Source organism: Vanacampus margaritifer, chromosome 10, assembly GCF_051991255.1.
Source record: "Vanacampus margaritifer isolate UIUO_Vmar chromosome 10, RoL_Vmar_1.0, whole genome shotgun sequence".
Lineage (NCBI taxonomy): Eukaryota > Metazoa > Chordata > Actinopteri > Syngnathiformes > Syngnathidae > Vanacampus > Vanacampus margaritifer.
The window spans coordinates 8,748,395-8,775,246 of NC_135441.1; the positions used below are offsets into that span (position 1 = coordinate 8,748,395).

General features: G+C 37.8%; 2 protein-coding genes across 2 annotated transcripts; both read left to right on the top strand.

Annotated features, from left to right (window-relative positions):
* The first annotated feature begins 1,158 nt into the window (after positions 1 to 1,158).
* On the top strand, positions 1,159 to 2,803 carry LOC144059325 (uncharacterized). The gene is made up of 2 exons (XM_077578316.1): positions 1,159 to 1,353; positions 1,480 to 2,803. The coding sequence occupies exons 1-2, from the start codon at positions 1,227 to 1,229 to the stop codon at positions 2,163 to 2,165; spliced, it is 813 nt and encodes a 270-aa protein (XP_077434442.1). The 5' UTR covers positions 1,159 to 1,226; the 3' UTR covers positions 2,166 to 2,803.
* A 3,197-nt stretch (positions 2,804 to 6,000) lies between these two features.
* Positions 6,001 to 12,417, top strand: LOC144059433 (transmembrane protein 182-like). The gene is made up of 5 exons (XM_077578524.1): positions 6,001 to 6,270; positions 8,996 to 9,119; positions 10,367 to 10,465; positions 10,611 to 10,748; positions 11,895 to 12,417. Exons 1-5 carry the CDS (start codon positions 6,103 to 6,105, stop codon positions 12,113 to 12,115), a joined length of 750 nt encoding a protein of 249 aa, XP_077434650.1. The 5' UTR covers positions 6,001 to 6,102; the 3' UTR covers positions 12,116 to 12,417.
* Positions 12,418 to 26,852: the final 14,435 nt, after the last annotated feature.

Genomic DNA, 26,852 nt, shown 5'->3' on the forward strand with positions numbered 1-26,852 from the left:
TAGGGGAAGGTGGGGGAACACGAATATCTTTACCAGATAAAAATGTGCAAAGCACCTCTCACTGTTTAAATTCAACAAGGCAACAATGAGTAATTCTGCGAGAACAGAATTAATTGCAGCGTCCATTCGTCTGTTAGGTTTGTTTGTTTCTCCCGCGCCATCAGCACTTATTGGTTTCGTCCCGCCCTAAACAACGCCTGATTGGTCCGACCTAAGTACCGGGAGCGGTACAAGATGTATTCTCCCGAGTTTGTGAACTCACAAATACCGCGAGAATTCAGCTTGCTGGCAAGGTTACAGAGAGACGTCTGGGCCTAAGAAGTCTACAAATTGCAAGTTAAACAAGATATGATAAGATAAATGCAAATAAGGTAATACAAAGACTGTTCCCCCAAAAACAATAAATAAATAAAAAAACAGTAATGAGAGAAATCAGTAATGCATATGTGAAAGCTAAACGATGGTAAGGTAAGCGTGTGGATACCTCCTTTTTATTTGCAGACGGAATAGCAGCTTCAGTTCAAAAGAGATTGCTTTGACAGAAGCCTTTTATGTTTTTATTCATGTACTGCCACAACTTCTCTGTATTTTTTTGTCTTCATTTACAAGGCAGGGGGACAAGTTCACAATTTTTTTCACTTGAGTTTTTATGGTGTCAGTTGAGGTTGTTAGGATTTCCAGATGGATGTGTAAATTTATGTCAATTCAAAATAATTTCTAGATCTTAGCAAGTCATTTTAGGAATGGTAAAGCCACTCTGATGTGTACTCTGCACATGTAAATGAAAGCACTGACTCATATTGTTGTATTTGCAATTATTTTTGTGAAGAAATTTCAGATTGTTCATCTGGTTTGCAACAAGATAATAGTCACTACAAGTATATATCAGGTCACAAATGTAGTGTTGTGGTCGACAAGAGATCAAATTCGTGTGAATGTTGCCATTGAACACTCGAGCTGTGTGTCATTTACCCTCAAGAGTGTTTTTCATTGCTGATTATGAAATGGCATTTACCTTCTTCTCTTTTTTTATTTTCTTTTTCATTCTTAATAAGGGAAGTAAGTTGAGAGGGTGGAGGGGTCACTTCTCTGTTGGAGAAGTGACACAGGCCAGTAGAGCGCCACATTTACAGTACATCCGCATTCACATTTCACCTAGAAGAGCTCCTCCAAGAGCTGACGAACGGCAACAAAAAAAGGGAAAACGGCAAGATTTTTTGTGAATCATGCTAGGAGAAGGTTTTTTGAGTTTGTTGCATTACAAGGAGGACTACAAAAAGGATGCTGCAGTTTCCATGGGACACAAGTTGCAGACAAGTTCGATGGCTCCTCAGACAGATATTCAACAAAGAGGTGAGTGGCATTTTCGATGCTCAACGAGCGGCTGCAATGTGAAATAGACCTTGTTGTGGACTGATCCCACAGCCTGACACAAACTAAAAACTGTCTTATTGTATGTGTATCGTGTGTGTGGTCCAGGTCTAGACCAGGAAGATCCTGGCTTCAGACTCTCTCAAGGATTGCGAGCAGCACCTCTAGCTGTCGCAGGCCTTTCTATCCCCAGGTCTCCAACTGTTCAAACCCTGGAAACAGACCCGACACTCTACTCAGGCGCTTGCAGCCTCTTGGAACATTATCCTGATCTGCAGGTGGCCGACTCTGGCTTCATCTCCTCCAACCCTCTCAGAACCAGCGCCACTCAGCAAGATCTTTACACTGAGTCTTGTTCTCTGACGCGATCAGAGAGTGCAGAACAACAGCAGTTACTTCACCAGCCTCTCCTGTCACTTCCAGACCAGGGCCATCTAGTTATATGTGACGACGGAAACACTAGCTTGGGTCTGCCGGCTTCACAGTTAGAGCCCATGTCTAACTCATTGCTGAATGGACTTTTGGAGAAAAAGCTCGATGAGGTATATCTGCAACACCTGACTGATAACCTGGCTCGATGCAACTCCAACCTGGGGAACAGCCTCCTGCATGACCTGGTGCCTCCTCTGCAACCGAACAACCTTCAGCACGGCCCAGATTCACTAGAGTCCAGTCTGGAAAAGGGACCTGGAGGAGAAGGTGGCAAGAAGATAAGTCAGCTTAACACCCAAAATTTAGCTCCATGTTCATCCAACTTTAGCACCCCTATCTTTCGTATTTCTGAGGATCCATAATGAAAGCATTTAGCATGCTAGTTGTTGCATGCATTAAAAACAGAGCTGGTGTTTGATTTTTTTCATCCATCAAAAAAATCAAGGAGTAAAATGTGCTTTGTTGAACTGAAATTAGAAATTTTGCTCACTGTTGGTAACGTGAATTAACTTCAGCTGCTTGCATATGACACCTGCTGGTAGATTTTTGCACGACATCACTAGCTCTAATCGATGACTGTAAACCATTTATTAGAAATCGGACATTTAATAATAATATTTTTTTTCAAAGCGTAGAAATAAATAATGTTTTTGTTTGTTTGTATGTTTGTTGAAGGGGCCTAGAAAAATCAGAGATTGATTCCTGAGTGTTAGGACTAAACATGTACATAAGAAAGTCAGATTTATGTTAAAAATCAGTACATTCATCAAAATCAACATGCTTTGAAAAGTTACATCTAAAGGAATTGTGCATATGAATGTAATTTGTTATAATCCATTTTAAAACTTTTTTTTTGCTCATTGGTTTTATTGTGTGGTCTACAGTTAGGAGGTCTATGTTACTCAACCTGTTTGGAAGTTTGCAAGTTTGGCAATATATACTGTACATGTTTTAATATAAAGAAGTGTTTATGAATTTATAAAACAATGTACAAAGTGAACTTCAAACAATGTCCCCCACCCATCAATTTTACCTATCAAAGGTTTGTCTTGCAGTTTATGTCAACTCCATCAGATCTGTTCACCATCCTCAGTAAATTGGACAATAGCATGATATCCCCCTACCTCAAAACCCTGCCTGATCGGACTCCAATGCCTCCGGGAGAGTGACCCACCTCCGAACTCAAAATATTAGGCCTTTTTTTTTTTAATCATGTGACCATGCTATTAAATTCTCCACAACTTTATCCCTGACCTTCCTGCTGAGCTCTTGATGCTGTTGTTTACTTGTGTTGCGGAACAAACCTTCACCTAACATGTGTATTTATACTGAGACTAAATTACATACAAGGGTTACGGGAGGTAGATACAGTATATGGTGCTTGGCAAAACTGCCCTTTTTTTTATTTTAAATGTGCTGGCTTGTGATTGTCCACAAGATTACCAACAACCAGGCTAACATGCTACCACAAAGATTTACGCTGCAGTCATGAAAATTGAGCCCGTAATGATTAGTAAATATTTTCTTTATTTTTATTGAAAGGTGTGCCTTTGACCTGTAAATTAGTTAGTTTTTAGTTTTAAATTATTAGGGTTTTTTTTTCCATTCTTGCCGCCGCAACCAAGTCTAAGCATTCCCGAATGCTGCTGTTAAAATCATCGACCACAAAATCCCAGTGGGCAGGAAAAATGGGAAAAGGAAATTTATTTAATACATTAGTGAAGTTTGCAGCGACTTGAGGGGTAAGCTAGTGGTTTGTCAGTTAGAGGCCTCCTGCTGAATAAAAAGGGTGATATTATAACACTCAATGGTGGTCAGAGACAATAAGCACACTCTAGTGGTCTAAATCAACATTCAATTTGGGTACTTTTACATGATCCATTTTCATCAAAGGTGTCAAATCTAGGTCTCGAAATTACAGTTTTTCTCAATTGCCAAAACACATTTCTTGAAACCTGAACCCACTTTCTCATAACCTTAAACACAAATGCAAACATTCTAACAATTTTCACAAAACCCTTGACTTCTTACTTCAAAACCTTTTATCAGGTGTTCAAATCCAAACAAGATCATGTGTTGGACACTACATAAAATTACATAAGAGACAGCACCCAGGGCATGTAGTCAAAAGAAAGGTTTATTTGACATGCATGATCAAGTGAAAATCGGCACCTTGAACAAAAAACACACATTTAGCAAAACATAATCACTCAGTGATATCAGCATTCAAAAACATGCATTTAGCAAATCATAGTCAAAATGATATTAGCACTTGCGATTTGTCTTGTAAACTGAAAATTTGGTTCAGGGAATGGGGTTTAGTGTTTTAGCAACTGTGAAAAACTGTAAATACCTAAATAGCCACAGTTTGGCTTTAGCCACATGTGCTTGGGCGGGAGCTCGTTTACCTGCTGGTTAATTGAGTGGAAAAACCTGAGGCTAAATGCAAACTGTAGCAGGGTTTTTACATTCTGAACCTGGATGTAGCACTTCTGATTTTAATTAGAATTTATTTTCATATGTGTGTAGGTGTGTGTACCTCTCCTGCCTTTGTGTTTTTTATTGCTGATCATGTCGAAACACAAATCATTTGTATGTCATCTATTTCATTTCTATGTCATTGGGTATGTTTTATGTAGGAGACATTTGTCTCCAGTAGATGGCAACAAATACCACATTTTAAAGTTCTACACCCAGGCCATATGGGAATGCCAATTGTTCGTTGTTTGAGGAATAATGGTGGATATATTTTGACTTTTAAATTCTTTGTCAAGTCAAGTCAAGTTTATTTATATAGCTCTTAATCACAAAATAGTTTCAAAGTGCTTCACATGTCCACAGTTGACAAATGTTAACAACATCCCCCGATGGAACCACAAGAGGGCAAAGAAAAACTAAAAAATAAATAATAAAAACATAATTTTTGGGGGAAGATTCTGTTCAGAAAAAAATAAAACACATTGAAGTGTCAGTGAAATTATACAACACTAATTAAAAAAAAAAATCTCAAGATTTTCAAGTAATTTTGAGACCAAAACAAAAAATTGTGTTCCTCCTTCCCCTACATTATGTATACATAATGTCTTATTTTAACCTTTTTTTATAGGCAAAATCAAATGATAAATGTAGGCTACATGATACTGTACAATATCGTCACATAACCAGGAGTAGATTAAGTGGTAATTAGAGAACATACTGGTTTAGTCAGAAAATACAAATTATTATGAAAATTCAACTTTTATATTGTGTGATAACGCTTTTTAATTCATTTTTCAAGAATTGTACTCATAACACATGGCGGAACATAACTATGTGCTTTGATTTTTTATTTCATTTTTTCTACACTTATACCTAAACACTTGTTAGATAGAATGTATAAAGCACAACATTAAAATTAAAAACAACCAAACAAACAAACAAACAGAAATGTGTCATAGCTGATAGGTTGTCTGAATGGCAAACTATGGGTTAATGCCCTCGAAAGAGATCAGGAAGAGAAAACAAATGATACACAGGTAATTCTACAATTCAATGAAATATCTGCTTGATATTTAATATGAAACATTTAGAAACAAAGCAAACAGCAAAATGTGGTTGAGCACTGCCCATTGCTCATAATGTGTCACCACTGGAAAGGAGATAAAAGTACACATTGTGACATCATACAGAAAAAAAAAATATCCCATTGATGCTGTCCTCCATGCCATGCTAAGCACTCATTCGATAATAAAATCTTATCCCGCAAGATGGTCTCTGATAGTTTCAGTTCTACGGGCCTCATAGAAACATCCTAGCTTTGCTTTGGATCAGAAGATCAACACGGACAAAAAAGAGATGAACAGGAAACACATGACCATTACAGGGAATGTTTCCAACTTTAAAACCTTCCTTGACTTGAACTCCGACACGTTAAAGTTTCAAAGGTCATTTGCATCACCAGTCTAATTCATTTCCAAAGAGCTCCTCAAAGAGTAACACCAAGCTAACAAATACCTCGCGTTCCTTAATACTCACACACTTGCCGTCTTCATTTTACATAAACAACCGGTCCACAAATGCCCGGCACACCAAGGGTAATTTGACGAGGACAGACATGCTTCCTAAAATAACTCTGGCGTACCCCCGCCTGCCCTCCTTAGTCACTGGAGCTTCTTTCCCCCAAACAACACCCCGCATGCCAGGGAGTGGTCCAGAGACAGTTGGGCAGAGGGCTGCAAAGTGGACAGTGTCGAGCTGTCACTGATCTCAAAGTCTGAAAAGACGATACAGTCGTTGTCGAGAGGATTCGCGATTGGAGATATGAGGGTGGGAGCTGCAGCCTTAGCTGGGGGGATATTTGGAGCATTGGGGACCATATGTTTCTTTCTGGCCTTTGGAACAGACTACTGGTTTGTGGCCAGTGACAACTGCGGACCTTACACATGGCCCACCACAGAAACAATAGAAAAAGATGCCAATGGGACCGAGGTAAGACATGTATGAAGACTGATTGTCAAAAAAATGGGTGATGTGTATTTAGTATACAGGTACATATAAAAAGTATAGATTTTTTTTTGTTGGTTTGTTTTTCCCCACAAAATGGCCATTTATATACAAATGTCCAGTATTGTTATTTATTTATTTTTTTGTATTTTATTTTATTTTTTAACTATAGTCACTTCCATTGAGGTTCAGCAGACTGTGTCCAGTGCGTTCCACAACATTCCACAGATAATCATCAGATTTCAAGACTTCAAGTGTGCAGCTGCTACTATGAACATATAATATTTTGTTTACGTGGGATTGTAATACTCTAAACAAGCTACTTTTTTCATTGTAAAACCTAGTCAAAAGAGTGTATTTTTTATAGAATTAAACAAGTCACAATTATTCCGTGTTCTGTGCACTTATTTTATGAAATACATATTTTGAATTGTAGCCTCACATGGAGTAGAATCAATTACGCAAGCACACTCAAACTCATACTGTACACAATGCTGCACAAATTATTCAGTTGTGCAAATGTTATAACAGCCTTCAGGAGTCCTGGTGGTGAAATGCTAAAAGTTTATACCTGCACACAAGTCTTGATTTCTTGATATAGCGATGCTATAATGGTTTCAGAATATTCTTTTGATGCCACAAAGTAGGACACACATCCCATTAACAGAAGTGATAAAAAAAAAAAATACTACGTGTATTGTGTTATATGACTAACATAAAGTCCATTTGTTTGACAGTTGCCGTTACTGTTGTGCCTAAATTGTGGAATGCATTCCTCCTCTGTTGACATTTTCTGCTAACTGGACGTCTTACTAGTTGTTTACAATACCATAAAGACAGCTGTTATGATGGTAATTGTTTACAGCAACGCTAGTCATGGTCCGAGACGCATAATTTTTAGGACATGAGTATTTCAGCGTTCTTGGTTGCCTTTAACTAGCCATATTTTATTTCATTTACAAGTAATCTCCCATCAAGATTTTTGACACAGCCAGCATGTGCAAATTGGGAAAGAGCGTGGCCATACCAAAGATCCTTGCATGATTCATTAGAAATGATGGCTGCTTGGAAATCATGGAACATTGTTTTTTCCTGAAACTTGTGAATGTCCAGCAAAACTTACAATTTGAGGGATAGTGTATTTTTGTTTAAAAATTGGTGTGAAAAAATCCAGGTAAAGTACAGAACACTGTGCTTATGACTGAATACATATTTGGTGTCCCATTAAAATGGAAGAAGTCAACCCAGAAATTGTCTTTACAATGATATGTTCTATGTATGCCCACTAGTCAAAGCACTGTATTCTGATTAGTATTACATTCGTAATATCTTAGTTAAAGGTGAAGTCAACCTTAAACATTTCACAGTAAATAGACAATAAAATGTAATATGTGAATTTTGTATTTATATTTGTGGAATATAAATTATAAAGCAAAATCCAGCCATTTTTATTCATCTCACGGGGCAGCCATTTTGCCACTTGCTGTCGACTTAAGATGTCATCACAGTTGCTTAGGTCTCAGGTAACAACCAATCATAGCTAATCTTCAGAAAACAATGGAGCTGTGATTGGTCGTTGCCTGATCCCTGAGCAGGGACAAGTGGCAAAATGGCCGCCTTCTGATATTTATAAACACTGGTGCAACAACCAATCAGAGTTCACCTGTTTTCTGAAGCTGCACTGTGATTGGTTGTTACCTGAGACCTGAGCAACATTGATGTCATCTTCAGTCGACAGCACGTGGCAAAATGGCCGCTCCCTGAGATGGATAATAACGGCTGGATTTTCCTGCTTAGTTTATTCCACTAACACAATATTAACCAGAATACCATATTTAGACCAGTAGGGCTGCATAAAACATAATATTGTAAAAAAAAAAAAAAAAAGACAAAAAAAGACAGAAAAAAGGTTGACTTTCCTTTTTTAATCCATTTGTTTTTATCCATCTCAGGGGGCGGCCATTTTGACACTTGCTGTCGACTGAAAATTACATCACTGTTGCTCAGGGCTCAGGTAACAAGTTACAACCAATCACGGCTCAGCTGATGTAATTTTCAGTTGACAGCAAGTGTCAAAATGGCCGCCCCAGGGATGGAGAAGAACGGGTGGATTTAGCTGTATTTGTTCTTCTGGTCTGTAGGCCTACATGTGGCATGTTTTGAAATTGGATCCAAACTTCATGTCTAATATGAGGTTGCACCCTCTCGGGGCTTACTACAGCTTCAGAAGCATTGTCGTGTTGATCCACTCAGAATGCGTATCTAGCATGAAGGTGCGTAAATGGCAGAGTTCAGTCAAGGCACAGCTGCAAACGTATGCAATTGCAAGCATTTTCCCCTCTTACACACACACACACGAAAGAATATGGCCACTAAGTGGATAGTCTCACATTAATGAGAGCAAGTAGTGTTGAAAAGTCCAATCTGCTGTAAGTCTTTCATTTTCCATAAGAGGTTGATTAAAGTTTCTGTGTCATCAATCATATTTTTGACAAGTCGGCGGAATGTATGAGCATGCATGTTTCATAAGTTCGTGTTGAAAGCTGCACAAACCTCCCGATCAGAACCACATTGGAGGCCTTGGAACCTTTCAGTCAGCGATGTGCGCCCTCGGAGCAGCAGCGCAGCCACATGTTACTGACTGACAGATATTTCAGGTGTGTGTCTTTATTTAACAACTGATGTCAGCTTGTCTGTTTTTTTTCTTCAGCTGCAGTTTGTGAAAGCAGTCACCAGCTCTCCTGCGTCTCTCACCCTCCAACATGAAGGCTTTTTTTGGCGCTGTTTGTTCCATGTGGAACCCACCGCAAATGAAGTCTTGGCAACTTTTTTCAGTATGTGAAAGACTTTTATAATGAGGCTCGTTTTGCTCCGGATAGTGCACTGCATATTGTAATATAACAAAATACACAGACTAAATACACTAAACTTTTGGGCATGTAGTTTATGTTCATTTTCTTAAATAGTCAATCCAATTATTTTCTGCCAAAAGTATTTGTTTATTTTTATTTTTTCAATTTACTCAAACTCCAATGTATCAAATTCTGCACAGCCATTCAGAAAGACAATTTTCAATTTGAATTTTAATGAAATAAAATTCACTTATACAGTCATAACCCATCCAAGAACATGAAGCCTGGTGGGTTGCCAATCAGCGCCCCAAGAAATCATTCTTATCAACACAAAAACATTTTTCAAAAGTTTAAGTCAAAATCCTTAATGCTACCTTTACTAGGCCCCTCTTTGATATCAAGCTAACAATTCATTCATCAATTGAAATCGTCAGCATTCATCAGCAGACAGATCCTTCTTGTTTACATTGCGCATACAAATTTTGACTTGCTTCATATTGTGGAACACATCTGAGATAATGATAATCTAAATAGACAGAAAAAAAGAATATAGCATCTTCTTGTGTCTGTTCCTTTGTTCAGAATGACAGCATTTTCTCTCATGTCTAATTCGCCAACCATCAACAACTTTTTGTGGGCATTTGTAAGTGATGTTTTTTTGCATGATCATGCAAAATGTATCTGTCCTACTTAATTTACATGCCAAAATAATTGCACTGAAAAAGATACCTATTAAAAAAAAAGAGCTAATGGTGGTATAAGACTTCTGCACTACATAGAATACTTGATAAATTCATAATTTATTAGACCACATTGCAATGTAATAAAAACAATGTTGCTCTGCAATGATTAATACACCAATATGTAGAATCACTTCAATTCAAATAACTTTTATTTTATTTTATCATTAAGCATATTTATTACCGTTGGACAATAGTAATCTGTTGTCCATGAATAAAAAAAAGAACAAATGGTGAAGAACAATATCTTTTAATTAACAAAATTTGAGTTATTTCCTCATTTCAATCAGCTGAATTGCTTTAGTGGGTGAATGCTATATTTAATTTATTTCTGACTTTTCAGAAAAACTTTTCTAGAATGTGGGTTTCAGAAGATGTATTCAGTTTGAAATTCCTCATTCTTTTACAAATATAATTATACAAAAAAGGTGTTTTGATTGGGACCTTTTTTTTTAAACTTGGTTTTCCCTTTTTTTTGTTTTGTTGCAGCAAACCAACCAAAATCCAAAGTGTGTGTCCATGGCTACCTCTTCCCATTACCAGTTGCACTTGGACGAGTACCTCATCCCAGTTATGATGCCACAGCAGGTGTTGAAAACTTCAGTCATGACTCTACCATACATACAGTTACTTACTTTAATGCTATGATGAACAAAATATTTCCAGTCAAAAGCACAGATACACTTTACAGGTTCGATTGTTTCTAACTGCGATGTGCTTGTATTTGTTTCAGTGTTTCGAGGTTTCTGGACCGTGATTATAATTCTCGCGCTGGCCTCAGCCCTGACTGGAAGCTTCCTACTTGTCTGTGGGGTTCCCTTTATCAGCCATAAACTCTACAAACTGGGTGGAGCCTTTTTCATCATTGCTGGTAAGAGAGCTCTGCAAATAACACAATTGGTCTTAAATATATAGTAGATAATCAAAAGTATTGGGACAATTGGTCATTATTAGGGGTGTGCCCCAAAAAACGATTCTCATAAGAATCGCGATTCTCATTTAGTATGTTTCAGAATTGATTTTAAATGTCCCAAAATCGATTTTATTTAAATCATTTTATTCTGTCTTCCCTTTGTTTGTGTGTGCCTTTATTGGGAGCACTGTTCATGTTGTACCCGATTTGGCCACTTAGGGGCAGTGTGGCTCCATGAGGTCTGATACACTGTTAAGTTGTAGCCAGATTAGAGAAGAAGGAAAAAGTCACGATCAAGTTATTCCAATAAAAGTTGTTTTTTTGCAGCGTGGAGACGTTCTTTCGAGCAATAAAAGTGTCGCGAGTAGCGCACTAATTAACATTAGCAAGTCAGACTGGAGTAGATCATTACGATTCCTTGAACATCTATAAATTGAAGCAAAAATCCGTGTCAATCAAATCATTGTGAATCAAAAATTGCTTTTAATCGAAAATCGATTCTGAATCGAACCGCACACCCAAAAATCAGAATCGAATCGAATTGTGAGACATTCAAAGATTCCCACCCATAGTCATTATACTGTGCATTTCTGGAGAAAATGTGGAGTTGCCCCTTTTATAGCTTTAACAATTCTTGCTCTTCTGGGCAATCTGTGTATCTGAGGGACCTTTGCTAATTAATCAAGAAGAATGTTTATGAGGTCAGATAGTGACGTTGGATGTAAATATTTCATAATTTCTACTGTAATCCTAACGGTGTTTAGTGGAGTTGATATCAGGGCCAGGAATGTTTGGCTCACCAAACTCACCCAACCATGTATTTATGCACCTTGTTTGTTGTACTGGAGCACATACAGTAAAGGCCATGCTGGAGCACTACTTAAGCAAACATCAAAGAAAATTATTCAAAAAGGCTAGAGAATGTTTATTTTAGTGTATCTTGCAACGGAAATACATGTTGCAGTGATTGCTGACGATCTGACACTGACGCACAGGTCTCACTCACTGTTGTTATAATTATTGTGGGTGTAAACGTCACTACCATGGTATTGGTAAAAACAGGAAGGGTCATACATTAGTCCCCTAATGTATATTTCTCCACAGCATGCTTGTTTCTCCTTGTGCTGCTGCTCTTCGTACTTTGGATGGAGGTGGTGGATGTGAAGCGCTACATCCTCCAGGAGAGAGGGGAGGCTTGTAGCGATCTCCAGGTCTCGGTGCTCTATGGCCTGTCGTTCATGGTGGGTGCCGCTGGCGTGCCGCTGGAGCTGGTTGCTGGGTTGATCTTCATGCTCGTGGGACGAGCGCTGCTTGCCAACAAGTGAGCCAGGCCATCTGGCGTAGAAGAGGAGACAACTGACCTTTTTATGGCCTGCACAGGGACTGAGCAAAAATTCGCTCAAAATCACATCATTGTCCTTCAAAGGCATTGCTGCAGACGCTTTCATTTTTTTAAATATACAGCATGTAAAAAGTTTCTGTGCCATCCCTCCCATAGGTTCTTAGACATTTGTCACTGTAAGGATGTCGAAAATAAATTACAACCTAATTTGATACAAGCAGCTGAACAGATGTGGCAATTTGTTTGACAATGGGATCAAATTGAACAGTCACCGTATTTGGTAAAGTTTCTTTTCACCCATTAAATATCGATTGAGACTTTTCTCACATTTTTTCCTTTTTTTTTCGACACCACAAATGAAAAACAACAACAACTTGATTTAATGTAAAACAAGTTGCTTTATTAAAGATTAAGTTGGCTACTAACCAACCGTTTGGAAAACATAACATTTCAGATCTATCTATCTATCTATCTATCTATCTATCTATCTATCTATCTATCTATCTATCTATCTATCTATCTATCTATCTATCTATCTATCTATCTATCTATCTATCTATCTATCTATCTATCTATCTATCTATCTATCTATCTATCTATCTATCTATCTATCTATCCAGCTACCTAGCTAACTAGCTAGCTAACCTATCAAGGTATACAGTATAAGAAGTAAAGGACAAATAAAAGAAAAATTTAAAAAGTAGCCTCCAGTTAATCAATAATGAGATAACAGATAGTAGATCATTGTTAAGCATCTTAACAAAGCTTTACAAAGCTTTTTGTTAACATACATTAATGAAGCTTTGTTGATATTTAATTAAAACTACCCGATGCTAGACGAACAGTGTTTAATGATTCGGTTCATGAATTTCTGTATGTATCAATGCTGCAAGTGACAAAGGCAGGCGATGCAGCTGTGTTTCCTGTCCTTTGGCAAAGGATCAAACAAAATGGAGTGGCGCAAGACCAGGGTGAGTGGCTGGATGGACCAGAAACTGGAATATGGACAGGAAGGTGGATGCATTTTGAGTGACTGGTTAATATGCAGCATACAATCACCCAGCTCTCCTAACTAGCAAAACCAAGCTCTAACTAACAATCAGGGACCCCATTTTAACCAGCATCATCCAGCCATCCATTTTCTACGGCACTTGCCCTTATTAGGATCATTTATGAGCTGGAGCCTTTCCCATCTGACTTCAAACGAGAGGCGGAGTAGGCCTACGTCCTGGACTGGTCATCAGTTAATCATTCACAGAGAACTAAACAACCAACAATCTCAATTAAATCTATCAGCAGTCTAAGCCGAGGCCACCTTGCTGCCCACCAACACTATATTCATAATTTTCATCTAACATGGCAGAATAATTGTTGCCTATATTGATACCAATCAATGAAGTCAAAATCTCTTAAAATAAAGAAATAAAAAGAAGTTAAAAAGTTCCACCATAGTCAACATTAAAATTCTGTCTGAAAAGTAATTGTAGAGGAGACACTGACCCTCCATGAACAATAAATTCATTTATCACCTCAATAAACATTTTCCAACAGGCTTAATGGTCTAAATCAGGGACAGGCAACTGAAATGTTTTTTGTTTTTTTCAAGGATGGCACAAAACTGCTGGAATGTAAACCAACATTAAGTGCAAGAGCTGCTCAATGCAGAAAATTCAATTTTGAATCACTACTGCCACCTTTGGCCAAAAAATGAAACTGCACACATGCGCCCTTCTTCACAAACACAATGCGCACATGAAGTTACATACGCAGACAGGAGGTGGGAAATTCAGACCCAAACCCAGTCTGAAAACTACTAGCCATAGGCTTCTAGGAGTACCCACTGTGAACAGCTAAGGTGTTAATCAACTAATTAGAAGATGTTTCAGTCATAAATGGTCAAATAAAAAGGCTATTGTACAGATATTTTTGGGGCAAATAGCAGCTTTGATTTTGTTCATTATTTATCCACAAAAATTAACTCACTCATTTTTATAATATTTTTTATATTGTCCTTCAAGTCATTCCAAATCCGCATTTTTTTTAGGCCTACTCATGTTGTAGAATACGGCAGTATAAAACCAAGTGTAAGCACAACCAAGCCATGTCTGCCATCAAGTGGTGAATGGTGATATTACAATTCAAAACTAGGATTGGTGCAAATTCTACACCCACAAATTTGCATATATGCAGATTAACCCCACCCACCCCCATTTTTTTCCATCAATATATATTTTTAATTAGTTTTGTTTTGTTTGGTTGTTTTTCTGTACACCCCCCATATACCCCCCCCCCCGTGATTTTTACCCATTTACTCATGTTTTACATGGACAACGTATTTGCACGTGAACGTTTGTCAGCATGTTTTAAAGAATTAGATTTAAACGTGTATTAAAACTTTTTTGTTATTAATCAATGGGCCACCAGTTACTCAACCCTGGTCAGGTGTAAAGGGATTATTTGCATAATTCTATAAACAATAAAAAATACAACTTTAATCTGTGTGATGCATTGTGTCTTGATGGTAAACCCAAAGTGATACAGTCAGTTATTGATACACAAGTGATCTGTGCAACTGATTCTCTAATAATATGGCATGCAACTGGGACAGAAGCACCTGCAAAATAACAAAAATCCCATAAAAGCGCTTTATTCAAGCACTGTATTGAAAAGCAGCCCATGTTAAAAGAATTTCCACAAGTGGCCAGCAGAGGTCTCTGCAGCTCTCCACTTCCGAAGGAACGTTTTGCATGCATGCTTGGACACAAGGAAGAATTATGGTGGAAAAAGCACCGGAAAGGAAGGGAAAACATAAGAAGTAATACCAAACAGAAATTTAAACTTCAACTGACTGTATTTATTTTCAGGATTTTTTTCCCCTTAGCCCCTTATCAATAATAGTATGGAGAAATGTTCACTTCCTTGCAAAAAGTCTTTGTTAATTTTGTACATGAAACACAGTGGATGAACACAAACACTTACATTCCGCTTCATTAGGTACCCCTACAACAAAGATAAAAATGGGCTTGACCAGTTTTTGGCCCACAAATATTATGCATTGATCTATAATTTTGACTTGCATGAGTTAAACAGTTTTATTATTATTTTTAAATAAATTAAATTAAGGTCAATCATTACATAATTTATTAAAATGTTAAAATATCCCATAAAAATAGTATTCCGTCATGAACATATTGTCAGTAGTTAACACTGTCATTCAAAATTAAGCATTATTAATATATATATATATAAGATAAAATAAGTACTGCATGCAATATAAATTTGTAATATAGTGATTATTATGTTTTTGCTCCCCTGAGCACTGTTGAGAACCCTTCACAGCCCTCAGTCCTCTTTGGAGCACCAGGACCCAAATGCAAGTGAGCTCTAATCCAGTCAAAGACAGGATACACTTGGTGAGAACACTTTTCTTCCATACTCTAACCCTTTAACCACGCTGAGCCGATTACCTGCTGTGTGTGTGTGTGTGTGTGTTGTGTGTGTGCGTGCCCTCTCAGTGTGTTTGTATGTGTGTTGGTTATTTCCTCATGTTGTGAGGACATAAGTCTATTGACATAGATACATGTTTGGGTGTTAGCCTCTCTATTGGAGGTCGTTACTGTCGCTTAGCTTAAGGGAAGCGTTGTGAGTGGGACAGCAAAATGTCCTCAAAAATGATGCAAACACAATTTTAAGTGTTTATGTATGTATGCCTGCGTGTGTTTGTGTGTGTGGCAGCACACAGTTCCTCAGATAAAAGCTTTTCTCCTGTCAAAAATGACTGCCGAGATAAGTGCTGATATGAGAGAAAAGCAAGCCTTATGGCATCACTCCTTGCTTTTTTTTTGTACACCCTAAATCCCCAGGAACGGACCCACCTCCTCCAAATTCACTTGTGCGCGCGCGCACACTCACTCACACTCACACGCACTGCTAATATGTTTTGAGGGCTTAAGGTAGAAAGGCAGCAGGTGGAGGGATAAAGAAGAGTTGCTGTGTGCATTTCTTTCCCCAGTTTTGTATAAATAACAAGAGTGGACTTATGAAAGACATCCCTCCCCTTGACACACATGCGCACGCACACACACGGAAGTAAATGCAGGCAGATTATGTCTGAGACAGTCACAGCTCCTGCCTTCAATTAACCTCACAAAGACCGGATCACTTTCACACAGATGATGATAGCAGAAGGCAGTAAAAAGGTTGAACTAATGGAGAAGGGTATCGCGTCATAAGTGATTCCCATTTTGAGAAATAATATGCAACTGTGCATCTGAGTAAGAGCAATTAGGCTGCTCTTGCTCTTTTTTTTTTTTGACTAAACATGGTTAGGAATGCAAAAACATGACTCCTGTTTCATTATTCATCTATCACATACGGTGGACAAACTGTTTTAAAAAGTATACTTAATATCCGGAAGCGTTCCATTTTGGCATCATATAAAGGTTAAGGGGAGAAATATACTTTATAGTTGTGCAAAATTTGCGAGCACCAAAAGCGTCACTCTGCGTGTGTTTGTCTTTTTCTTGGCCAATGGACTTTTTTGTCAAGAAAAAATAACATGAGAAGTGGGGAAGAATATGCTTTACAACGGAAATAAGTGGGCTGCCATTCAAAACGGTAAGAATGCAGATTAAGCAAAAAATAGTTGCTGTGTGTTTTATTTTTTTATTTTCACTTTGAACAGTAAAAAAAAAAAGGGATCATTGACTTATTTAGCCATTTTCAGCAGTAAGTATTTTATCTAGAATTAATGTGATAACTTCATTGTTTCTTTATGTGCAATTAATACCTTTAAAAACACATTTTGCCACTTGCTGTCGACTGAAAATGGCTTCATGTGTACTCAGGACTCTAAAGACCAATCATGGCTGAGTTTGTGTAAGTCACATGACCAAACCCAGAAAACAGGTGCGCTTTGATTGGCCATTACCTGAGCTCTGAGCAGCTGTGATGTCATTTTCAGTCAACTGCAACTGGCAAAATGTGTTCTTAAAGGTAATAATTGTACATGAATAAAAGCGAAGTTATCAAATGCATCCTAGATAAAATAATAACTTTTTATTTCTGAAAATAGTATGTCTTTAAGAATGTGAGATGCACATGCAACATTATTCACCAATAAATTATACCTTTTGACACCATCTATCATTTAAAGTTCAAATTGATTGCTTGCTTGTTTTGTTTTTTTAAAGTACAAATGTATGACAATTGGAAATGTTAATCAAAGGCTTTGTGCTGGCCATTGTTGATATGTTTTCCTTTCTTTTTCTTTTTAATTTGCATGTAGTTTGACTTTTTTTTTCAACCCCAAAATCCAGCCTGCTAGACAGTTGCAGTGTTTTGTTACCATTGCAAGTGTTGCTTTAGCCGCAAAGCTTTTGAGCCAAAATGAATACCACAGCTCATTTTCTCTGTTTTCTTGGTTGGTGTTACTCACAATATTTGTGCCAGAGGAAAAGCAAGGCCGATTTTATGAAGACAGCAACTCCAGTTGGGATTTTTTTCCTTTCTTTTTGTATATTTTGGATTAACTGATGATGGATAGACAGTTGTTCTAAAGTAAATATTATCTTTATTGCGTAAATGTAAATTTTTACGTTATTCAATTTTTTTTATTATAATAATGACTCACAATTGAACTGTAAATGAAATAAACTAAGGATGCTCAATTCCTTTTTTTTTTCAGGCAGATACCAGTACGAGTAATCAACTCTTGAGTAGTCACCGATACCGATACCACTAATATCCCCCAAAAATGGCAAATAACTTTAAAGAAAGACCTACATGTATATATTCCAATATAGCATTTACCCTTAAAATTGCATGAAATTAATGGGATTTTTCTAAGCTTCTAATTAATCATTTCTGGCAAAAGGGCCACAAGAGGGCGGCCGATAAATCGCTTGTGGCGGCTCGAGTACTGATACCTTAAAATCCGTGTTGTGCTTGTTACAAAAAATAGTAACTAGTTAGTTCATTTTAAAAGTAACTCAATTACTCTGATGATTACGATAAAAAGTAACGTGTCACTATTAAAAGTAACTCTTTAGTCACTTTTTTTAAAATCAAAAGAACATACACTGTAACTTTATGCTCAACTAAAGTAAAGTAATGAGCGTATTTCCTTTAAAAAAAAACTCGTCTTGCACTCGCCTTGACTCTCCAAAACTGTCAAATCCGATACCCGCCCGCAATGCGTCTTCTTCGTTAGTATGGCAGCGACAATCCATTGTAAACAGGAAGTAGTACAGTACACAGCAGCCATCCATTCATTATTTGATTCTGGACCGCTTATCCTCACGAGTGTTGGACATTTAAATTTTTCAGTTAAATAATTTATCAAGTAACTGACTAACGCACGAGTTACTGTATTTAAAAAAGTAATGCTTTAGAGTATTAGTTATTGTAAAAAGTAAGTAAGTTACAGTATCGCGTTACTAGTAACTAGTTACTGCCCAACACTACTTAAAATAAAGCTGTCAGCCACATATGATATCTGGCATCAATACTTGCCCGACCCTAACATAAAGAAACAAGCAGCTGAACTGAATTTGAAGTTAATCAAGGGCATTTTAAATGGTGGCAGGTGTGTATTAGCTCCATTTAACATGAATTTGGAACCACAAAGAAATGTAAAGTGCATTACAAACACAAATTATTATTATTTATTATTATTATCATTACTATTATTATTATTATATTCCCCAAGTGAGTTGTATGTGTTATACGTCACATTCATGGTGAAAAAGGTTTAAAAACATTTTTTAACTACCATTTCCATCGGGGTGTGCAGACTTTTTATATCTGCTACATGGGTGACCTCCACTTGAATAACTCACCACAGTGCTTTCCAGATTTTTGTTGCAGCTGCACTGTTTGTGTTTCAGCAAGCATGACACACAAATCAATATGCACACGTACTTACTGCACACTCTCAAAGTTCTCTAGCAAACAAAACAAACGTGTGACTGATATTGTGGAATCCCCTTACATCCTGTACATCGAACAAGGGAAAATAAAACAAAGAGTTATGCTCATAGACAGACAGGAAGAGGTCTGCATGGACAGGAGAGTCTCGTTAGCGTGCCAACAATTCCTTTTTTTTTCTCGACAGTACGTCTGTATTTTCCTTTAATATCTCCTTAATGCACAGGCACACTCACGTTTCTCCAAATTCTTTCATTTCTCCTTAAGAAGCGAAAGAGAAGGAGGGAGGAGAAGGGAGGGCATTACAAATAGTTCCAGGACTGCAGCCCGGTTGATTGGCAGATGGCAGCATATGAAGCTGTGAGGCAGGTTAGCACACACTCTACCTTGGAGGAAACAAATATTTGCCTAAAGGAGAGAGCGGGGAAGAGAATAAGGAAGAAAAAAAATAATTAGTTTGCAAACGCAGTGAGAGATAAAAGGCAGCAAGACACATCCATCAAAAGGCGGCAGAGTTGCTTACAAAATTGAAATCTTCTCCAGGCTGACAGATCCGGTGGGTGGTTGGGAGAGTTGAACACATGCGCGCTGGATAAGCACACAGGAAGCCAACGTGCAGTGTACATTAACATCTGTGCGCAGCGAATTAACACTTGGGCATGAATCTTCCACGCTTCAGCAACATGTCTCAAGTCCTACCAATTATTTCTTAATTACCATCTCCACATTAAAACACACTTGTGTGGTGACAACACATACGCAACACGCCAGATATGTTTAAGGTGAAAGCACATCTTTTAGGAGATGTGTTCTTTGAGAATTAAAAGAGGATTTGCTTTTTTTCCTCTTTATTTTATTTTTTATGATTCCCAGTAAATAATAGTAGCAGTCTACATACAATAAAATGGCAATGTCTTTAAATAAAAATGGAATATTTCAGAATGAAATTTTAGGAGAAAATCCTGAAGATCACTCTTCATACCTCATACTGTTATTTTTTAGCACATTTCGACAAAATCGGCAATGATACGTTGTGCTTGCGATTCAATCAGAAAAACAAATGAAAAAGTAAATATTATAACTAAGATGATCATTACTGAATTGTGGGATATACTGTATTAGCCAACATTAGCATCCATCTCTAAATTTTCTGTCCCGCTTCTCCTGATCAGTGTCGCAGGGGCCAGGTGAAAGACAGACTGCACCCTGGACTCATCACCACTCAGGCTCACGTCACACGTAGACACACACAAGCATTCACACTCGCATTCACACCATCACCGAGTGAGAAGTATACCAATGCTGCCTGAACAGAAATAGGGCAAGTGAACCACTACACCATCAGTGACTGTAGTACTGACTGTAAACATATCTTTATATCTACAGGAGATGATATGCGGCAACATGAGCACCACTCACTATTGTTATCAGTCCAAAGAAGTCATTGGTAATCATTTTCCAACAAGTAGTTTTAAAGGACATCCAATATACACCACCAAGCCCGAGACAATTGTTCGGACAGCAGGTTCGGGGTCGGGACCACAAAAAACACATGTCGTACGTGTTTTGGTTGAGTCAGCATACGTATATCCAGGTTGGCCAACAGCACACAGACAGACTGTTACTGGGTTCACTGCTGCTAGTGTGAGTTTTAACTTTCACTTTTGTTTTTGGAGCAGTGCGCAAACTGTGCATGTTGTTGACACTTTGCAGCCGTAAGAGACTATATTATAAAAAGATGGCGTGTTCTATGTTTCCTGCTGAAAGTGAAGTGGACAAAAGTATGGACAGAAAAGACTGCATTTATTCAAACAGCATGTGTCAAACATCCTTAACTCATTCACTGACTTTGACGGCTATAGACGTCAAAAATTCATTTGAACTATTTCTATTAGTTTAACACCCCCCCCCCTTTTTTAACAAGAGTGTGAAAACCTAAACCATTTTTATTGTACATTTAGAACAGATATAAAATTTGTGATTAATCGTGTGTTAGCTAGTGAAGTCATGCTATTAATTACAATAAAAAAAAAATAATCGCCTGACGCCTCTAATTTTTGATAATCTTTTCTTTCTTTCTTTTTTTAAAAATCGTAAGGCGATTACATTTTTTAAATTATAATTATCACATGACTTCAATAATTAACTCACGATTAATCACAAATTTTATATCTGTTCTAAATGTGCAATGCATTTTTGGGGGGGTTCATACTCTTATTAACAGAAGTATAAAACTAATAGAAATAGTTCAAATGATTTTTTGACGTCTATAGCCGGCAATGGCAGTGAATGAGTTAATATGACAGGAGACTGTAGCTATGATGAAGATTTTCATTTTTTTTTTTTATTCAGATGTAAGAACAACAAAAATAATAAATAAATATTTAATTTGTCACATTGGTAATGGCATTTTGTTCTGAAATAAATTGACATTTTGATTTAAAGGTGAAGTCAACCTGAAACATTTCTTGACAATAATATGTTATATGTGACCTCACTAGTCTAAAGAAAAGCATTCTGATTAATATTACATTTGTGGAATATGAGTTATGAAGCAAAATCCAGCCGTTTTTTATCTCACGGGGCGGCCATTTTGCCACTTGCTGTCGAATTAAGATGACATCACAGTTGCTCAGGTCTCAGGTAACAACCAATCAGAGCTCATTTTCAGAAAACAATGGAGCTGTGATTGGTCGTTGCCTGATCCGAGCAGAGACAAGTGGCAAAATGGCCGCCTTCTGATATTGATAAAAACTGGTGCTTAACTCATATTCCACTAACGCAATATTAACCAGTTATACCGCCTTTAGACTAGTGGGGCTGCATAGAACATATTATTGTCAAGGGGGTGTTGACAAAATAACTTTGTGGCCTGTTAAGATTTATATTTGAACACCCCTGGTTTAGATGCATACATTTTGTTGTGGTTTCTGGTTTGTTTTGTATCTGATGATTACACTCAATTGAATTGTTGCAGTGATAATGCCATGACCTGTTTTTTTTTTTTTTAAGATCACATTTAGTTTGGTTGCCTTGTATGCCTTGTATGCCTTGTTTCCTTGAGCCTTTTTCATGTCTTGTTTGTTTTTGTTTACAGCTGTTCTCGTCAGACCGGTCCCTTGTGTTAACCAATCAGCTCCCTCCAACCACTTGCATCGTGTCCAGGTGTTCTTCGTTGTCTCGTTAGTTTGCATGTATTTAGTTCTCTGGGTTTTCTCAGTTCAATTTGGACAAAATACAAATGTAGAAATAGTTCATATTTTGTCATTTTGTGCCATATGAATCTTAATGATCAAATTCAGGCATATGAAGTGGGTGTCTATCGAGTTATGTAATTTGGTGCTGATCCAAATCAGCATTGTTCAGCCTTGGTGGTCCATTTTAGATCTGTCTTTCTTTCATTATTGCCATAAAAATAACCAATTAATTCCCTTACGCCAAACACAAAAAGCCAAACATGAAAAAGAGCTGCTCCGCCTTGATACGTTCAAACACTGACCATGGGATTATTCAGCATTGATAAGGTAATTAAGACACTATGATAGTGTAATTAAGCAACATCTGAGAAGAAAGGCTGCTGGAGTGGCGTATTGCTGTGACTGCATCAAAGCCGGTTGGCTGTGTTAGAAAAGGGGGGCCTGGCGATGCAAGACCATTTGGGATTCACACAGATCCCCTCGACAGTGAGACCCACGAGGGCCGGGAGAAGGCTTGAGGGAGGTGAGAATTTTTCATATACAGAAAGATTGCGAAATTAAATGACACAATTCAGCCACTTGAAATGGACAAAGATCATCCGGGGGAAAACAGTGGCAACGTGATACGCTTCTCTCTATCAGCACTCCACTGCAGCCGAATAAATGGGAATTGCGTGATTTCACTGAGGTGTTTACCTCGCTTCCCTTTATTTGTTGTCATCAGGCAGTCTGCAATGTTCTCCCACTTCTCCCCCGTGTGCTCTGAATCAGCAGAAATTACATTTTATTCTATTTATTTGCTTATTTACTCTTATCTGTTTTCCATTCCAGAATTCTCCTATCAGAGACCTGCAAGCCTCAGAAGGCGAATGGCAGGGGAGCTGTGGGCTGTGTGTTTGTGTGTGTAACGGTGCATTAGTGTCTGAGTGTTTCAAGAGATGGGTATGAAATTAAAATAGAAATAGAAAAAAAGCATTGGATTCATCACTTTTGTTATCACCAGCTATACAGTTTACAGCTTCCGCAGTTACTACATTTCTCTCGGGTGATGAAAAATAAATATTTTTGCATCCTGAACCACATAATATATTTGAGCAAAGCTCTGTTCACCCAATGACTAAAAATCACAGTTCTCACTTTAAATGTGTATGTTACCAACAAATTCTGTCACATACCCAGAAAGAAATAACATGTTCAACATCATGAATAAAAGATGTCTACATTCATTACCCCATATTGGAGACAGAATGTTAAATGTAAGAACTTTTCTCTGAACAAACATATTTTCCACTAGTTTTGATGTTCTATTTCTCACTTCTGTATTTCTATTCAAGATGATTATACACGGAGAAGTCTTATTTCCCTTCCGTCTGAGTGTGATGGCTGCATGTGAAGATTTGTGTTATTTGCATATAGTTAAATAGAATATAAAGTTCCATACAAGTGATACATACAAATTCCAGGAAAACAACAGAATTTGTTGTTGCCTAGTTACACCACCACATATGGTTTGTAAAATACAAACCGTAATTTCAATGAAGATAGGACATTGTAAATTGATAATGTAGATAATAAAATACATTGTTTTGCAAATAATTTTCAACTAATGTTCAATTACTGTTCATACCACAAAGACAAGATTTTTAATGCTCAGGCTGATGATTTTGATTTTTGTTGTTCTTTTTGTTGTTATTTTTGTTGAGACAGACTGTTACCGGGTTCACTGCTGCTAGTGTGAGTTTTAACTTTCACATTTGTTTTTGGAGCAGTGCGCAAACTGTGCATAATTTTGACACTTTGCAGCCGTAAGAGACTATATTATAAAAATATGGCGTGTTCCAAGTTTCCTGCTGAAAGTGAAGTGGACAAAAGTATGGACAAAAAAGACTGCATTTATTCAAACAGCATGTGTCAAATATCCTTAACTCATTCACTGACTTTGACGGCTATAGACGTCAAAAATTCATTTGAACTATTTCTATTAGTTAAACATTTTTCCCACTTTTGTTAACAAGAGTATGAAAACCTAGATTTTTTTATTGTACATTTAGAACAGATATAAAATTCATGATTAATCGTGAGTTAACTATTGAAGTCATGCGATTAATTACAATTAAAATTTTTAATCGCCTGACATGATTAAATAAAATAAAAGATTATTAAAAATTTGGAGCGCCAGGCGATTAAATTTTTTAATCGTAATTAATTGCATGACTTCACAAGTTAACTCACGATTAATCACAAATTTTATATCTGTTCTAAATGTACAATCAAAAATTCTAAGTGTTCATACACGTGTTAACAAAAATGCAAAAAAATGTTAAACTAATGAATATTTGACGTCTATAACCGTCCATGGCAGCGAATGAGTTAATTTGGAAAGGTACATACAGGTTCTGGAGCACTATATACACTACTCACAAAAAGGTAGGTATACTTGGCTTTCTGATGAAATTTATGGAAAATGTAAAAAGTTCACACTACAGTGATATCATACTATGAAAGTCGGACATTTAAGTAGAAGAATGCACTGGTGATTTCCTCATCTCAAACAATTAATTGAAAGAAAACTTAACGACAATGGTGGGTACACCATAACAACAAAATTCAACGTCTTAATAACGCGGCATGTGCCTTTGAGCATCAATTACAGCTTGGCAACGACTTCTCATGTTGTTCACAAGTCGACTCATTGTCGGCTGAGGCATGGCGTCCCATTCTTCTTGAAGGGCAGCCCTCAGATCATTGAGGTTCTGGGGTGCAGAGTTTCGGGCCTCTATACGGCGACTCAGCTGATCCTACAGGTTTTCAAAAGGATTCAGGTCTGGAGAAGGTGCAGGCCCTTAAATTTTAGGTACACCAGTCTCCAACAGCCGTTCCCTAATGATGCCACCTCCATGAGCTGGACCATTGTCGTCCATGAAGATAAATTTAGTGTTGTTCATGCAGGAGCACAATCACTGGATTAATGATGTTATTCACTTATTATGGGCTTGTCACTGTATCATTCACTAATGGCGCTTTTCCACCTGACCGGTTCCACACCAAAGAGGCATTTTTGTCCCCGGATGTTTGCGTCTCTATGGGACTTTTTTGGGGCTGAGCGGTTACAACAGAACCAGTGTTTAGAACCATCTCGGAGGGGATTCTGCAGCGCCGGTGTCGGTACCAGATGTGATCGGCCTGCCAGATCAAATCGGGCTCGCCTAACGAACACGTCACGCCACAGGATTGGCTAGAAATTAACCAATTGATGACAAACATAGGAAATAAATGATTAAAGATGTAATTTAAATAACAAAATCTATGGGCTGAAATTGTAAAAACGTAAATAAACCTAAGAATATAAAAGCAAGATATATTGAATAAATAATAAAATAGATTGAAGAAATGAAACACAAATTAATTGCCTGAGATGTGACAAATATTGGGGCAGCACGATGGCTGACTGGTTAGCACGTCCGCCTCCCAGTGCAGAAGACGTGAGATCGAGTCCGGGCTTCGGCCTTCCTGGGTGGAGTTTGCATGTTCTCCCCGTGCTTGCATGGGTTTTCACCGGGTACTCCGGTTTCATCCCACATTCCAAAGACATGCATGGCAGGTTAATTGAACGCTCCAAATTGTCCATAGGTGTGATTGTGAGTATGGTTGTTCGTCTCTGTGTGCCCTGCGATTGGCTGGCAACCAGTTCATGGTGTACCCCGCCTACTGCCCGAAGCCAGCTGGGATAGGCTCCAGCACCCCTGCGACCCTTGTGAGGAAAAGCGGTCAAGAAAATGGATGGATGGATGGTGACAAATATTGTCAGTTTAGATTGCTAATGTGGTCCTATTATCATTAAGACAATTTTTGTGATGTATTGTGATTTATGAACTGCTAAAAAAGAAACCAAACCGGAGTGAACACGTCTGAATCGCGCATTTCGTTAGCGCTGCTGTACTGATGTCATCGGCAAGCTCGACCGCGCTTCAATCTATTTTATTTTTTTCTTAAATCTTCAAGTATCCTGCTTTTATATTCTTAGGTTTATTTACGTTTTGACAATTTCAGTCCATACATTTTGTTATTTAAATGACATATTTAATATTTTATTTCCAATGTTTTCACGTCAACCGGATTTTTTTCCCAAATAACTTTATTGATCAATCCTGTAGCGTGACGCCATCGGTAGGCGACCCCGATACAATCTGGTAGCCCGATCACATCTGGTACCGACACCGGTCGTCTGGGAGCGGGGCGTGTCCTCACCTGTCATCTGATTGGCCGACAGCAACGCAGCAAGCAATGCCGTGGTACACGTCCATTTCCTGCTTTTATGCCAGAGAGGCAGAGGCGCCCGCCGGTCTAAATATAATAATGTTTTACAACAACGCTGAATTATTTTTACAATTTACAAGGTACTTGTGGATGGATTTTTAATGATTGTGGTTAAAAAAAAATCGCAAGTGCACTCGCTTGAATGAGAGCTAGAGCCACAGTTAAATGAATGAGGCTGATTTCTCCATTCAGAAATAGCGAAGGCAGCGAGCTTTGCAAGCCGGTCCTGAAATAAAGATCAAGATCAGTTGACTTCCCTTTAAGTCACTGTCACCTGCT